General features: G+C 48.3%; 1 protein-coding gene across 3 annotated transcripts; it reads right to left on the reverse strand.

Moving 5' to 3' along the window:
• Nucleotides 1–1,310: 1,310 nt before the first annotated feature.
• On the reverse strand, nucleotides 1,311–14,004 carry LOC102075357 (carnosine N-methyltransferase 2). Of its 3 annotated transcripts, XM_074547891.1 has the most exons (10): nucleotides 13,868–14,004; nucleotides 12,483–12,626; nucleotides 12,384–12,443; nucleotides 10,340–10,401; nucleotides 8,904–9,042; nucleotides 7,298–7,350; nucleotides 4,270–4,377; nucleotides 4,032–4,162; nucleotides 3,631–3,724; nucleotides 1,311–2,644 (listed from the first exon to the last, which is right to left on the reverse strand). In XM_074547891.1, exons 3-10 carry the CDS (start codon nucleotides 12,407–12,409, stop codon nucleotides 2,289–2,291), a joined length of 969 nt encoding a protein of 322 aa, XP_074403992.1. In that variant the 5' UTR covers nucleotides 12,410–12,443; nucleotides 12,483–12,626; nucleotides 13,868–14,004; the 3' UTR covers nucleotides 1,311–2,288. The 3 variants fall into 3 exon arrangements, with proteins under 3 accessions (XP_074403992.1, XP_014123169.2, XP_026649808.2); XM_014267694.3 differs by having other exon boundaries at nucleotides 12,384–12,626; XM_026794007.2 differs by lacking the exon at nucleotides 10,340–10,401 and having other exon boundaries at nucleotides 12,384–12,626.
• Between the last annotated feature and the right edge of the window lie 1,025 nt (nucleotides 14,005–15,029).

Consider the following 15,029-nt stretch of genomic DNA (forward strand, 5'->3'; position numbering starts at 1 on the left):
TGTATTGTGCCAAATTTCTGCAAAGATTAATGGGTAGTTTTTTCTTTGAAGCTTGAAAAGCAAGCCTGTTTTATGGTACCTTTTGTTTTTCCTCCTAATCTACCACGTAGAGACACCACTGCTGATTGGAAATAAACTATGGGAATTCATAGTGGAAGGAGAGCAGTGATGGGAGCAGTGCTGAGATCCTGTCCAACAGCCCAGCTGCTGGGAGCCAGCACCAGCAAAGGAGATGCCTGTGGAATAAACAATAGGATGGATCAAAGGGAAAAGCTTGTGCACAGGTATGGGGTACTCTGGAGGAGGCTGTCCAGTTCTGACTGACCTTTCTGGAACTGACAGCAATAGTACTTGCAGGCCAGGGTGCCTCAGTCCTGCCAGCGAGATGATGTCATGCTGCTGTTTCCCCATTATTTTGCTCATTTTTCCTGTTGCAGTAGTTTCAAGAAAGATGGCTGCATTTCAAAAAGATATAATAAAACCCAAACAAACCAAAAACGCCAAAGGACAGAGTGGAGACACAATGATTGCAGAGGTTCATTACCTTTTCAGGATGATGCTGCCCCTGGCAGTAACTGCATTCAGCTGGGTGGGGTGGGACAGTTTTAGCAGGATCAGCAGGACTCTGGGTGACAGTGACATGGAATTCTTGCAAGCCAGTGTGAGGATCCACGTGTTCCTGGTGCTGGAAGAAGCCATTTGACCCACATCACACCTCCACCTGACCCCCTCCAGGTGCACACAGGTGTGTCCCACCCACCTTAAGCATGGAAGAATCAGACATAGAGATAGATGGCTTCTGTGCCTGCAGCTATTTCCCACCCAAGCTGGGTTTTCCCCCCTCAGAGGGGAATTTGGTTTCCAATGAGGCTGCTGACACTGCAGGAAGCTTCCCCATGTGCTCAGTCTAAGGTCTGCACAACACCATGGTGCCAAATGCAGAACCAAACCTCACTGGCATCCTGAGTGGCATCTCCCTTTGGAGCTGGCTGCTCTGGCAGCACCTCCTTCAGCTCTCTGAACAACCCAGGGCCCTTGGGAAATAGTTTCAACTTACCTATATTAACATTTTAACCACATACACCACATTTTAGTGCCGTTGGTGCTGTTTTGCTGTGCTACAGTGATGCTGCTCCAAGAGAGCCAAGCAAGCTGCAGCTCTCTCCCAGCTCTTCCACATCCTCAGGCTCATCTTTCTCACTTACAAGAAACCCTTAATGCCTTCCATATAATGGTACTTTGCATATTTTTTGGTTTTTAACTCAATGACCTCTTTGCTCTTCATTTTCTATAACCCCACATGTGCAGAACCAGATGTCACTTTTTTTGTTTTAAGATTGCTTTTATTTTATATGGAGACAAATAGTAGTAAGAAAGTAACAAAATTAATGTCTGCCTGAAAGAGCACAGGGCAAGTATCATCCTGGGTTCCAAAATATTCTCCAAACAAAAAGGCTGATAAATTTTTAAGACATGTCTATATTGTGAGATGCTGAGAGACTTGGGGCAGTAAATGTCCATGCCAATAAAACCATGTGAAATAGCCTAGTTCAGAGCAACTTGCAGCTCAGGCCTGGGTGCAGTGCCATTACCTGGGGCAAAGCAGCAGGGACATCTTGCTGGTTTCGTCCTGGTGATGCCTCAGGTTTTAGCTTTTATATTTTTCAGATTCTGTGCTGGTTTAGTGTGTAGTTCTGAGCTTCATATTAGGGGATAGTGAGCTCTCTTCACAGAGTAGGGAGACAAAGCAATTCCTTCTCTAGCTGGTGACCAAGGACAAATGATCCAAATCTCAGGCCCAAGAGCATAAACAACGTGGGCTGAAGAGAGAAAAACAAGCAGGATGGGACTTCATAATCTAAAGCTGGAATTGGACAATTAACTCCAATATGCAAATGGAGCAGAACTTATGAGAGACCCCATGAGCACTCATGCATTTTGTGACCATTTTGGTACAGCCCTGGCTGGGCTCTTGTGCTGTCCAAGGTGCATCTATTGAGGCCTTCTAATAAATCCCTACTTTATTCTTTAGCTCTGTCAAGTCTCTGCTCTAGGTCAGCCGTCACATTAATCAGTTCCTGGTGACCCAGAGGGGACAGAAGGCATCAGTGGCACACACGGCAGCAGCAGCAGCAGCTCTGTGAGGGGGCCGCCACCCCTCACAGCCGCCCAGGCCGCGCACACCCGTCCGTGGCTGTGCAAACGCGCTGCCCGCACAAAGTGCAACTCCCACTGAAATCACAGGCAGGAGCACGGTGTTAAGTACAAGTCCAGGCACACTGCGGGCTCTAGGACTCCACGACGATCATGCTGAGGTTGTTGCTAAAGATGACCCTGCCGTCCCTGGTGCTGCTGCACTCGGGCTGCCGCAGGGCCGCCTGCAGCCGCCGCCGCAGCGCCGGCGGGGCCGTGCCCAGGAAGTTCTTGGTGCCCGTCAGGAAATCCATCATGCGGCCGCCCACCGCGTCCCCCTCGCTGAAGCACTCGGTGATGTCCCAGCCCGAGGGCAGCTCGTAGACGCGGTGCTGCACGCCCAGGCTCTGCAGCACCTCGGTGATGCCGCTGCAGGTGATGTAGTGGCCGCTGTCGGTGGCGGGCAGGCAGTCCCTGTGCTTCTTCCACAGGCTGGCCCAGCCGCTGCTGTCTGCCGGGGCACCAGGGAAGGTTATTGTGGCAAAGCCAAGGCAGTCAAACTAATCAACTATGAAATCAGCTGGAAAAGCTCCCTCACTGCCTGCCCAGCCCTTGACACCGCAGGAGGAGAGTTTTCTCCCTACTCATAAATATCTGCACTTCATAAAACCCTGCTTTCCCTCAGCCCTCCCTCCAAAACTGTTCTGTTTAAAGGAAACTCCTTAAGAGATGCCTCCAGCACTGAATTTGCCCAGAGGAGGGGTACACACAGAGGTACCAATGTGCTGAGCCTGAACATCCCATGCTACCTCTTAACCGTGCCTTGGCCAAAGCAGTGCAGATGTTTTCACACATCAAACCTCAATTATAAGTGCTCATTGAACAATATATACCTCAAAAACACAGCAAGGGAAACGGCCTACAGGCAATGTGAGAGGCAGTTTTTATGGGGAACATAGAAATTTGTGCTTTATCCACCACACTGTGAGCTGGGGATTCATGAATGGCACAAGGGATGAAACACTCAATTCTTTTAAGTGCTATCATGTTGTTACTCTTTTTTCCTGTCCTGCCATAAAGCCTGAAGCTCTCAGCAGCATCTGCTATCCTTCTGGGCTCTGGGTCATTGCTGTGCAAAGGTAAGAGTCCTGAGAATGAGTCCACCCAGAGCTCAGGTTGTGTTTTTCCAGTGCTGCTTTCATCATGAGGAAGGATAGGCCCTCATTCATGGACAGCCACACTTCTCTCTACTACCTCAATTCCATAAGCAGGGAAGCAAGGGCACAAAGGCTGTGCCTAAGTGGCCCCATCAGACACTGGACCCCAAGGCTATGCCCAAGATTGCATTCTCCATATGAAATCCAGCATTTTTAAAAATTATTTGCTATAGAATAAGCAGCACTGACATCCCCAGATAAATATCTGTGGCTCTCAAACTTCAAAGCTCTTCAAAACTCCAGCAATGGAGCAAAAAAAAAAATACAAGGTCTCCCTTACCTGACAAAATTATGATCAGGAGTTTACCATGATGGTCAAGGCAGCTGTGGAAAAACTTGATAGTACTGCGAATATCCTCCACACGGTACAGCATCTAGAAGAGCCAGTGGCACACAGCCATTATTCCTCCTCCACAGTGCAATGACCCTCCGAAGGCTTAAACTCTTTCTCTTAGAGGTGTTTTAAATTCTCTTCCAGATGCTTCCCAGCCTTTCCTGATTCCACATGCCCATTTAGGGACACCTCACAGCACTGAGCATTGCCAGCTTTGGTGTTTGTAGAGCTTCTGCAGGATTGCTATGGGAAAGCAGTGCTCAGCTCTGGTCATAAATTCAAGCAGAGAGCAGAACTGGAGGGGGCAGTTAAATCCAATAGCCCTGTGTTAAAGCAATGGCCATTACCTGGATCATATGGATGAAGTCAAATTTCTTATGTGTGCCTCTCTCCTTCACCTGCTGTTCATACTCCAAGGAAGTGAGCTGGTGCCAAATAAAAGAAACATTCTGCAGGTCTGGAGCTTGATTCACCAGCTCTGTTTCAAAAAGTAGAAGAAAACCCTGAATTTCATAAAATAGCAGAAAAACTCGTCATTCAAATGGATGGTCCTTGCTATAACCCAGGCAGCAGGTGTAGCCTTACCTTTGTAAGCTGCCACGTGCTGTGGGTTGGGCTCCACAATCTCATTGTCAATAAAGACCCCTGGGTGCACAGCCTGCAGTATCCTGATCATTTTCAAATCCTGCTCACCTATTCAATAAACACAAAGCAGGTAAATGCAATGGAAGGATGCCAGTGCACCACTCCTGCCAGGAAATCCCCCAGCAGAAGTGAGGCATGTTCTGCCTTGTGGCTCATGTGGCAGCGCCTGCTGATACTCCTACCATGGTACTGAACTGCTCAGGCTGACAGAGAGGTGTAGAGGAGCCTGAGAACAAGGCAAAGACAAGCAGCAGCACAGAAACCTGCTAATGGCAATACCCTGGGTCGTGGGACAGACAGGCCAAAGGAATCAGAGCTCACTGTTTACAAAAATAACCACAAAACAGCTTTCAACAATCCTACAAAGTCTGAATGGGTGCAAGGAGGCAGCTGACACAGCTGTGACACAGCCCCAGCACCTGGGGACCTGACCACAAGGGAAAAGACCCACTGACATGCAGAATCCTGGATCCTCCCTCTTTGGGGATTGTCCACATGGCCTCAGCCCAGGGCATTGATTAACTGATGGTTATCTTGGAAATACAGGTAGAGACTCACATATCTGTGTGGAAGTGCCCTGCAAATTTAGCTATTGGTGCTCCTGTGTGATCTCTGGAGGAGCAAGCAGCAGTCTGTCCTCCTGTTCTGGGAAATTTCCAGCCTCCTTTGAGGTGATACAGGTCATGCTGCTTACTTCCCAGAAATGCCAAGTGTATGAGTACCCCTGGTTAACTTCGAACTATGTAAATAAACAGCACATGTGACCACCTTGATGAGACCTCTGCAAGAATCCTGTCTGTAGCTGATGGTGGGGCCTAAAAATAGCCCTGGCCTTGCAAATGTCACACAGAGAGGTCTTGACACGAGACCCTGCATCCTCCCTGCTCTTACAGCCGATGTACCAGCCACAGGAAGAGCTGTCATCCTTGGCAGGTGCTGCAGTACATAGAATTCAGGGGAGGAAATATCAGCCATGCCAGCACTACTGGGACATCCAAGGAAGGAGGAGGCTTTTGAAGTGAGAAAAAAAAATACCCCAGGCCCGTGAGGAATGCAGGGGCAGCAGGGCAGGGCTGGCCAAAGGCTCAAGGGAGGAGGCTGAGGCTGCACCCATTGAAGGTGCTGGGACCAATACTGCTGACAGGAAGGCAGATCCCAATAGCAAGCAGCTGAATCATTAGTGCCAGTGTGCAACTGCCTGGTCTGGGGAGCAGCAGCCCTCAGAGCTGCCTGCAGGTTGGGGCAGGGCCAGAGGCAGAGCATCGCTGCCCCGCACCCTGGAGCCACTGATGGAGGCAAATGGGTGCACCTGCAGCACGTGGATGTCTTAAAAGCTGCTAAAGTTTGGAGTTTTTTTCACTCCACCTCTGTAAAATTCCTTAATGCAGTGTTTGCAGGTAATAACATCTTCAACCAGGGTGTCTGTAAAAACAAACAGTAAAATGACAGCACTCTAGGGCAGGAACTTCTCTGCTGCAGCTTTCCCTGCCAGCAGCAACCCCCCAGCACTGACCACAGCAAAGCTGGGACAGGACTGGAACCTCTCTGCAACTGGAAAGTTCCAGCTCAGAGTTCAACCAGCCATGAGGAAACATGGGGTGGGTGAAAAAACGTGATTTGGAGCACAACACAGGCTTTCAGGATGTGGAGTCGGCCACTAATCCCCATTAATATTTTCATCAACTAAACTAATTCTGGGGGCTCTGTGAAACCAGAGTCCACCTCTGAAAAGGTCAGGGATCAGATATAACCTTTTACTTGGTGCCATCCCAGCTCCCTCCCTGCCCAGCCCCAGCTCTTGCAGACGTGGGTGCAGGTCTGGACCCCTGTCCTGGCATCACCCAGGAAACACAGGGAATTTTAGAGAGTTTATTTTCCCATTAAAACCTCCTCTGAAGAGGACATAAGGAAAATTAAGGACGATGCTAAAAGTTCATTTCCCCCTTGTGCTTTTGTGGAGTCAGAATTTCTGTTTTATATTACTTAATGAAAATAGAGGGTAATTGAGAACTGAATCATTTCTTCCTGCTTGGTTTCTCATATGCTCCAACTTATTCCCAGTTGGGGAAAACAATCAGATGCTAATTTTCTCTTACTCAGGAAAACAAAACCAAAAAAAAAGTGAGAAAAATGCTTTCATTTGAAAGTATTAGCACTTAAAATTCAGCTGAAAATACTTTTCAAAGCAGAAGTAAACTCTGACAAATCAAACCACTGCTTCTTTTCTCTACTCTTTATTTTCTCCCAGGTTCCCTAGGAGCAAAGTTGGCTGTTTCACCACTTTTTTGTTTTGTTGTTTTGGCTTTTTTTAAACACAAATGCATTTAGAACAACTTTAAAGCTATTTTTTCAAAGGACAGGTTTCTCTCTGGGGAAAAATATCATTTGCAGTTAAACCCTACTTATCACTGGGTAAAAACACAGCAGTAACAAAGAAACATGTCTTGAAAAAGCTGATGCAGGTAATGGTTGTGGCCAGGTGGTTTTGCACTGCTGAGAGCAGGGCACTGCCCAGCCTTGGTCTCTTGGTCTCTAAACTCAAAACAAAAGGAGATATCCCTTCAGGGGAAATAGTCTAAGGCAGGATTTTGGGTGGAAAGAACCTCTCCAATGTCTCTAATTCCCTCCAACAAGGTTTGAAGATGCTCTTGTAGCTAACCAGAAGAAGGAGTCCTTGCTTTGAGGCAAATGAAGTCAGGTGAGAGTCACCAAGAGGCAGAAACTAAGCTAAAACCACACATTTCTCACTGTCCAGAAAGATCTGAGCAGCAGTATTTCAGAAGGGAGATGGAGAGAGAAGAAAGGGAAGGAGCACTGCTCTTATCCCAGCTCCACTCTTCCTTCTGCCCTTCTGTGCTTCAGTGGGCAATGCTGCCATTAATGTCTGAGGAATCCTCAGTGCCCAGTTTTCCAGCATCTCCTTCTGCTGCCCACAGGTCCCCCTGTGCCACATCCCCACACTCCTCACCTGTGCCACTCCCAACTCCCAGAACGCTGAGGGTCGATTTTCCAGTGCCCAGACTGAAAGGATAAATACACAAATACACACATAAATAAAATTACTTAACCACACTGTGTCACACCACATCATGTTTTCATTCTTACAGCTTGGATGACCCATCAGCCTGGAAATTTTCACGTTATGCACATGAATTGGGACAGAAATTTGATCACCCCTTTTGAGCCTGGTGATTACCAGCATGGCTCAGCCAGCTCATATTTCAAAGTACAGTAGGCATCACGGTGCAGAGTTTCTCACCTTTTGCCAAGGAGATTTCTTCAGGCTGTGGCTGGCAAAAAAAGCCTCTGGGAAGCCCAGGGCAAAGGGGCTGTCCCTGACTGGGATGGCACTGCTGGGGAAGCAGGGACAAGGTGAGCTGGGGAAAACCTCAGCAGCCTCAGGAGGGAATATTGGATATAAATACTCAGAAAAGAAAAGAAAACCATTAGGCTATTCAGGAGACTGGAAATCATCTCTTATTGACATTACTCCAGGATTGAAATTGGGAGGAGGATCTGAATCTTCAATAATTTTTTACCTTAGAAAAATTGCTTATTAAAAGACTCCAGTCACATGCTTCCTAGCAGAATATTTAATAACAGCCAAGGGATTGAGTTTCCCAAGCACAGTCTCAGGAGTCACCACAGCAATGATTCCACAGGAATGGGATGAGCAGCAAGTCCTGAAGGGTGTGAGCAAGTCCAGGGGCCTTAGCCCTAAAGAGGGTCAAGACCCTTTGACAAACCCAAAATCAGAATCATAGAAAGACACAATTTTGTCCATGATTTAAATTCACAATTAAAATTTCTTAACATAATCTTTGATGATTATTATTTTACTGTTTTATTGTTTCTTTTATATATATAATAATATATATATTGTTGTTTTATTTTATTTATATATATATATATATATATATATATATGTGATGCGTAGAATAAAAATTTGCCTACCTAAACTTTTTTCTCAGTGGAGAAAAACACAGTTCCTATAACATCCAAAAATTACCCAGATTTGAAAGGACTTTCTTGTGCTTTGGATCTAGGCAGCTCTGAAGCTGTCTGCAGTTATCCAGCCTTAAGATATTACATCAATACTTTACAAAACTGATTATCATTTGATACTTAACCAATGCAAATCGACTTAGGATAGAAATAAGGAGGTCTTAGGGGATTGGGAAAACCATGAATTAGCCACAAGGAGAGAATTAGAGATGTGTTTCTGTTTGGATGGATGTGCAAAAGCAGGGAGAGAGCACAAGAGAGCTTTCTTTTAGGGGAAAAAAAAAACCAAAACAAAAAAAACCCCAACGTTAATCCTCAGAAAATCAGCTAATAAAAAGAGATTGACATGAGAATAAGATCTTGAGTCTTTCCTTAACATAAGCTGAGGCAGCACAGTGTGTTAATTGAAACAGCACTTACTCTGGAGTCATTAAACAGAATATCCTAAAAACCACGAGTAGGGGACTTAAAACTGAAAAGCATTTAAAGTTCATTCCTGCCCCAAAAAAGTTTTTGCTGACTCCCAGGATAACAGATGTCTTTCCCACCTCGGGGGAAGTGCTCCTTACCCAGCCACGATGGTGGGCATTTGTTCCCTGTTGAACTCATCCATGCACTGGTGCTCTGTTGAGTGCTCCAAGAACACCTTAAAGGCCTCCACATACTCCTCAGCTGTGAGGCTTCTCATGGCAGGGATCATGTAGAGCTCTTGGGAAACAAACAGGGGTTGCATGTTAGAGGCTTTGAGGCATGTGAGGGGTCAAAGCACTTACCTCATGGGAGAAACCCAGCCTAACCCAACAGGAGCCAGGGATTTGGGAAAACAATGCAGAGGATGCACTTTCCAAACTGTTCACACTCAGGGTTCAATAATTACTCTTGGGCACCCTTTGACATCAGCATGTTTGCTAAGTGACTCATCATTATAGGACAGCCTGAGGAAAATGCCTCCAAAATGTTTAGCCAGATGTGGGGAGCTCTGTGTTGCAAGGGATGGAACTGGAGGGGTTTTCTGGAAAACTGAAGAAAAGGTGGAGGGAGTCACACGGTGGCTCCAAACCTGTGGCCACCACTGGTACCCATGTTGGACAGAGACTGAGGGGGGCAGCTCTGGGCACACCTCCCAGGAGGGGTGATGCAACACAAACACTGGCACCTGCAGCTGAAGCAAAAATAGTCCACCCTGTGCATCTCACTGGTGCCTCTGGACAGCATGGGACAGAAATGGGCTGCCAGGGAAGGGAATTCCCTGCTGGGACCTGCAGCTCGTGGCCAGCAGGGCAACTGATGGCGAAACATGTCACTGAATGGGCTCCTGTTCAAATGTGGGTGACTGACACCAAGATCTCTCTCTCTGAGCCAAAACCCGGGATACTCAAGGGGTTCCAAGCAATTATTGCAAAGTCTCCCTTTCCTGCTGTCCCATCCTAAAGGCAGGGCAGCTGCCAGGGCTCAGGCTCTGGCCAGCTGCTCAGGGCTGAGGAGCAAAGGCAGGACTAAGGGAAGGTGTCCTGCTGTGCTGGGTCTGTCTCAGATCAATGCTGAAAAGGCATCATTCAATGGGGGAAAAATCAGCTTAAATGAAATGAGGATGAAGGACAGGGCTTGGCAGAATATCTTCATCCTCATTTTTGCCTTTCAAAGAGTTGCATTTTTATCACCTGCTTTTAGTTACCACTAGTAAGAGAATCATGTATGTATGTCTCATCCAGGACACTGCAATTTCAAAGTGAATGGCTCTGCTTTTTCCAAAAACTCATGCCCTTGGCAGCTGTGTTCCTGGTCCAGCCCCATTGGAGGTAAAGATATCAATGTCTATCCTCAACACTTTGAACTCTACCCTAACGTAAACCTGAATTGCACTCAGTTTACCATCCTGCTTCTTTGTCTTTTTTTTTTGTTAACAATCTCTAACTCCAAAAGAATGAAAACATGTTTGTAGTGATAGCAACCTGAGTGGGCATTTTACTTTAATTCCTTTTTTCTTTTTTTTTCTCCCAAATACCTGAATTATCGTGTGGTGTTGTCAGAATCTCTGCTTCAAAGTTCATGCTGGGGAAACTATTCCTGTAAGGAAAGTATAGCACTTCAGTTATTTGAAGAACCTGTAAGTTTTTTTGAAGCTGCACTGAAAATGCAGAACAAAGGGAAAATGGTCCAGGACAAACTTTCCTATGCTGATAATCCATAATTTATTTTGTTCTTTTTTACTAGAGAAAGCCAAAACTTCTTTGTATCTGATCATAGCCATAGAATCCTAGAGTCAATAAAAGAGTTTGGGTTGGAAGGGACCTCAAAACTCATCTCATTCCAATCACCTGCCATGGGCAGGAACACCTTCCACTATCCCAAGTTTCTCCAAGCCCTGTCCAAGCTGGCCTTGGACACTTCCAGGGATTGGGCATCCACAGCTGGCCACTGCTCCAGTGTTTGCCTGAGATGTGCTGTGGAACCATTAACCAGTCATTGCAGCTGAAGGCATCAGACTGAAATTTTCCTTTCTTCATTTTCCTTTGACAATGTGCCTCATATTTAAAACAAGGTTGAGGCAAAATGAAGGGATGCATTTAAATTGGAGCAAGGACCTCACTTCTGCCAAGACAGGCTTGGGATGAGGCTCTCTGTACAAAGGGAAGAGTCACCTCCTGGGTAACCACATTTTGAGATGCACAGCAAGTCTTGGGGGTGATATCCTCTATAATGTGTTTAGACACACCAAGGCTTTGCTGTGAGAAAATGCCTCAGGGCAGGCAGTCTGAGATAGCAGATCCCAGCCCAATAGTCTCCTCTAGGATAAAGCCAAGGATGAAAATCTCAAGTGAAGAAAAAATCAAGGCAGGAGGTGGAAAAGTAAAGAAGGGAGTTTGTAGTGGGGCTTTGAGATATAAATATGTAGGGACCATGTGGCAAGGAAGTGGCCACGTGCAAATACTGCACTGCTTTGGTCAATGAGGGCTAGAAAATACGGAGATATCCCAGAAGTCTGAGACACTGGGGCATTTCCAGAGTCCTGCAAGAGCAGCTGATTTCATCCGAGTTCAGTGCCACAGTCATGTAACTCATGTCCATGGGATGTGTCTCTCTTCCACCCACCCTGACCTCCCCTCTCCCCAGAAAAGAGCTCTCAGAAGCTCATCAGGAAGAGGCCAGAACCAGCCCACCTCCATCATCTCCAGCTTGGCTGCAGGCCACTCCCTCCAATTTCCACTCAACCCTCCAACCTCTTCCATCTCTGCCCACCACAACCCCCAGAGAGTTATTCTGTCTCCTGAGCTGGGTGAGCCCAGCAAGGTGCTTTTCAGAGTAAATCTCCCACTGAAATGCCGAAGGGTAGCATGGCTTTTCCTCTGCAGGGAGGAACAGTTCGAACATGAATTCCATTTCTGACAGGTCAAATGTTTCCAGCCATGCCAGGAGACCTGCCAGGGGACCTGAACAGACTTCAGCACAAGCATTCACCAGCACAGATGATGCCAAGATCTCCTCCACTGACACTTCTGCCATTTCTCCCGGCAGGGGTTAGATTCTGAGACTGATTAACACTTGTTGCTGGGAAGGTGAAACAGGAACAAATGGACTTCCTCTAAAATCTGGTTAAAATCCAGAGCAGATCCCAAAACTTGCAAATAACATTTTGGGCTGGTCCTGGTCCCCCAACTCCCAGGACTGAGGCAGGGACTGGCAGGGAGCAGGATGCCCACGGGCAGCTGGTCCTGCCACAGCTCCCAGCTAAGACTGAGTTTGCAAGGTTAAACCTCTTCCCTCCATGAACAGAGCTGGGTGCAACATGGACAGCAGCCACAGGGAAGTCACATTACTACTTTAGGTGATGCCACCTCTTTAGTGGAAAAGGTTTTCTCTAGGAAGACAAATTGCAAGAATATCTTCATAACTCATAAACGTCATTATTCCTAAACTTAGGCTGTGGAGGGGCTAAGGGGGAAATATTCCCAGGCCACGGGCACATCTGCTGCTCCTCCCACCTCCCGCACAGCCATCTGTGACACAGAGCCAGCAGGTGGGGAAAGCCATCCCGCTCCTGCCAGTACCTCTTCAGCTCCGGAGCCGGCTCCATACTGGCTGGATGCTGTGCTGAGGGTCCTCGTGGGTCCGGACACGGGGCTGCGCTGATACCAGATCCTCGTGGATCCGGACACGGGGCTGCGCTGATATCAGATCCTCGTGGGTCCGGGTCGCTGCGGTTCCGTGACCGGCAGCGGGGCCGGGGCCGGGCTCAGCCAGGCCAGGCCAGCATGTCCCGCACGGCTCGGCTCGGCTCGGCTCTGCCGGACCTGTGGGGACAGCAGCGTCAGCGGGGCAGGGACAGGGGGAAACCCGAGCCCCGGGGGCAGGAGCGGGAGCCGGGGCGGGCAGAGCGTGTCCTCATGGAGCGGGGGAGGCACAAAGGGACACCCTGGGACAGCAGAACCTTCGGAGCCTGAGGGGTGTGAGCCGGGCGGAGCGGGGACATTTCTGTCCCTTTTTAATGCGCTGTGAGCCCGGTCTGTCTGTCCTGCTCGGGGCAGGAGGGAGGGAGCGCTTCCCTGCATCCTGGCCGCTGCTGCCTGTGGGATGCGCTGGGAGATCCCTGCCTTCCCCAGGGATCCGGAGCTCCTTGGCTGCCCGGGCACCTGAGCAAGCGATTTTTCCGTCTGTCACTCAGGGGAAAACGGGGCACAGTGGCAGAAACTCTAGCGAGCACTGCAGCCCCGGCAGCCTGGCCCCCCTGTCCTGCCCCACAAAAGGGACAGGGGCAGCGAGCCCAGCCGGCTCACTCTGCTTGTTAAACTGCAGGGATTAGAAAGCAAGGAAATATTTTTGGGGACAGCTACCCAGGCCGGAGGTGGCTGGAGGTCCCCAGGAAGGTGCAGTGATCACTGTTTGAAACACAGAAAATCCTGGGTGCTCCCTGCACTTGCCTCTGGATTTTCCCCTACCTTCACCCACAGAACTGGTGCTCGTATTGCCTGAAATCTAATAACACAAATGTAAAAAAGAAAGGACTTAACCTCCCACCTTGCTGAGATCCCCAGAAAACGTCCTGCCCCACACAGATCCCCTAGACCAGGAAGCTCAGCTGGAGATGCTTCACCATCAAGTGACCTGCCTTGGTTTGCACTAGACTGAGCTTCCAGATGGATTTAAGTTATCCACCTCAAGGCAGGTCTACAGCAGCAGCACATTAAGCCAGAAACAGCTGCATTGCTACTCTTCAAAAAAATATTCAATATATTCCAGGTGAGGGAAGACCAGAACCTCTTTGCTAGGTCTAAAGTGCACCTTTGGCTCCTGGTGTGACTGCTTGGGCAGTGATCTTACATCAGTTCATTCAGTCCCACCAGAGATTCCATCCCAGACACCAACGTGATGCACCTGGAGCATCCCAGCTGAGCCCCAAGCACTGCCCCGCAGCAGCCTCGTGTCCCCCAGCCACCTCTGCTTGTCCCAGCGTCACTCTGACCCCCCACACCACCCCCAGCCCCCCGTGCCAAAGCCAGGGTGGGCACCCCGCGGGTCCCACAGGAAGCCCTACCTCCCGGAGTGCCCAGACACGTCCAGCAGCCTGGAGCCCTGCAATGGGGGAGCCTCCTTGTACACCCACGGGTGCTGCTCCCTCCCCGTGTCCCTGAGCCCCCCCGAGCCGGCATTAGGCTCCAAGAGCAGCCTTTGTTCTGGCCACAACAAGGGGACATTGTGGGCAGTGCCCGCTGGCAGTGGTGCCCTCGGAGGATGTCCCTCTGCCAGCCCTGCCTGCCGTGCTCTGCCCAGCTCGTGACTCAATCCGCTCTCAGCCCTGTGTGCCCTGCCAGCTGAAAAAGCTGATTTTTGCTCTCTGAGAGGGAGGGTGGCTGCAGGCAGAGCTGGGCTGCAAGGAGAGGAAAACAAAGCCACTGTGTTTGCTCTGCAGCTCCCGAGGTCGGTTTGGGGCTGTCCTGCAGAAATGGGTCATCCACTCTCCCCAGGGCAAGCCTGGCTGAGGCTGGTGTTGCCCATGGCCTGAGCCCCTCTCATTTTCCATCTCTATCAGCCCACCACAACAAGCTTGGATCTGCATCTTCAGGCAGGAAAGCCTGGGTTTGACATGAAATTTCCATGAATTTACCTTCTAAATAGCAATCAGCTTCTAGGCTGATGATTGTCAGGGTGGACCTTGGCATTTTTAGAGTGTTGATGGCAGAAGGTTTAGGACTAAATGGTTAAGGCCCCTTCCAACCAAAACCAATGTATGATTCCATGTGTACTACTTTGTTTTTTGAGATTCTTCCAAATCCAACAATTGATTAAAGCTCAGGTAATGTAACTCTGATTTTCCTGTAACTCTGATTTTCTTGTGTGCAAAGCTCTTCTGTAGCAGTTTCCTGTTTTAATGAAAATATTTTCATCAGTCAGATATTTTCAGTTTTCCAGACTAATCCTCTCAAGTACTGTAGTTCCTGTACTCTCCCAGGTGAAATATTCCATGTAAACATGTTATTCTCCATCAAGCAAATTCTGGTAGAGAGAAGGATAAGCAGCAATTCTGTAGCACCCATTTTTCTGACAGTTAACAACAAGATTTCTAATTAAGGGAAGAAATGTTGTTTTTCTTTAATCCTTTAATCCTGGGCAGCAGTAGATTTTGGACTTTGAGCAACAGTATTTTTAAAAATATGTTTATATAGGATATTTTCCTATGGGAAAAAGAACATAATTTC

Source organism: Zonotrichia albicollis, chromosome 10, assembly GCF_047830755.1.
Source record: "Zonotrichia albicollis isolate bZonAlb1 chromosome 10, bZonAlb1.hap1, whole genome shotgun sequence".
Classification (NCBI taxonomy): domain Eukaryota; kingdom Metazoa; phylum Chordata; class Aves; order Passeriformes; family Passerellidae; genus Zonotrichia; species Zonotrichia albicollis.

Excerpts from the sequence above, each read along its gene's own strand:
- LOC102075357 (XM_074547891.1), bottom strand. The coding sequence starts at position 12,409 with ATGGAGCCGGCTCCGGAGCTGAAGAG. Across the intron at positions 4,163-4,269 it reads GCACGTGGCAGCTTACAAAG|AGCTGGTGAATCAAGCTCCA; the intron begins GTAAGGCTACAC and ends TTTTTGAAACAG. Across the intron at positions 3,725-4,031 it reads ACTTCATCCATATGATCCAG|ATGCTGTACCGTGTGGAGGA; the intron begins GTAATGGCCATT and ends TGGCTCTTCTAG.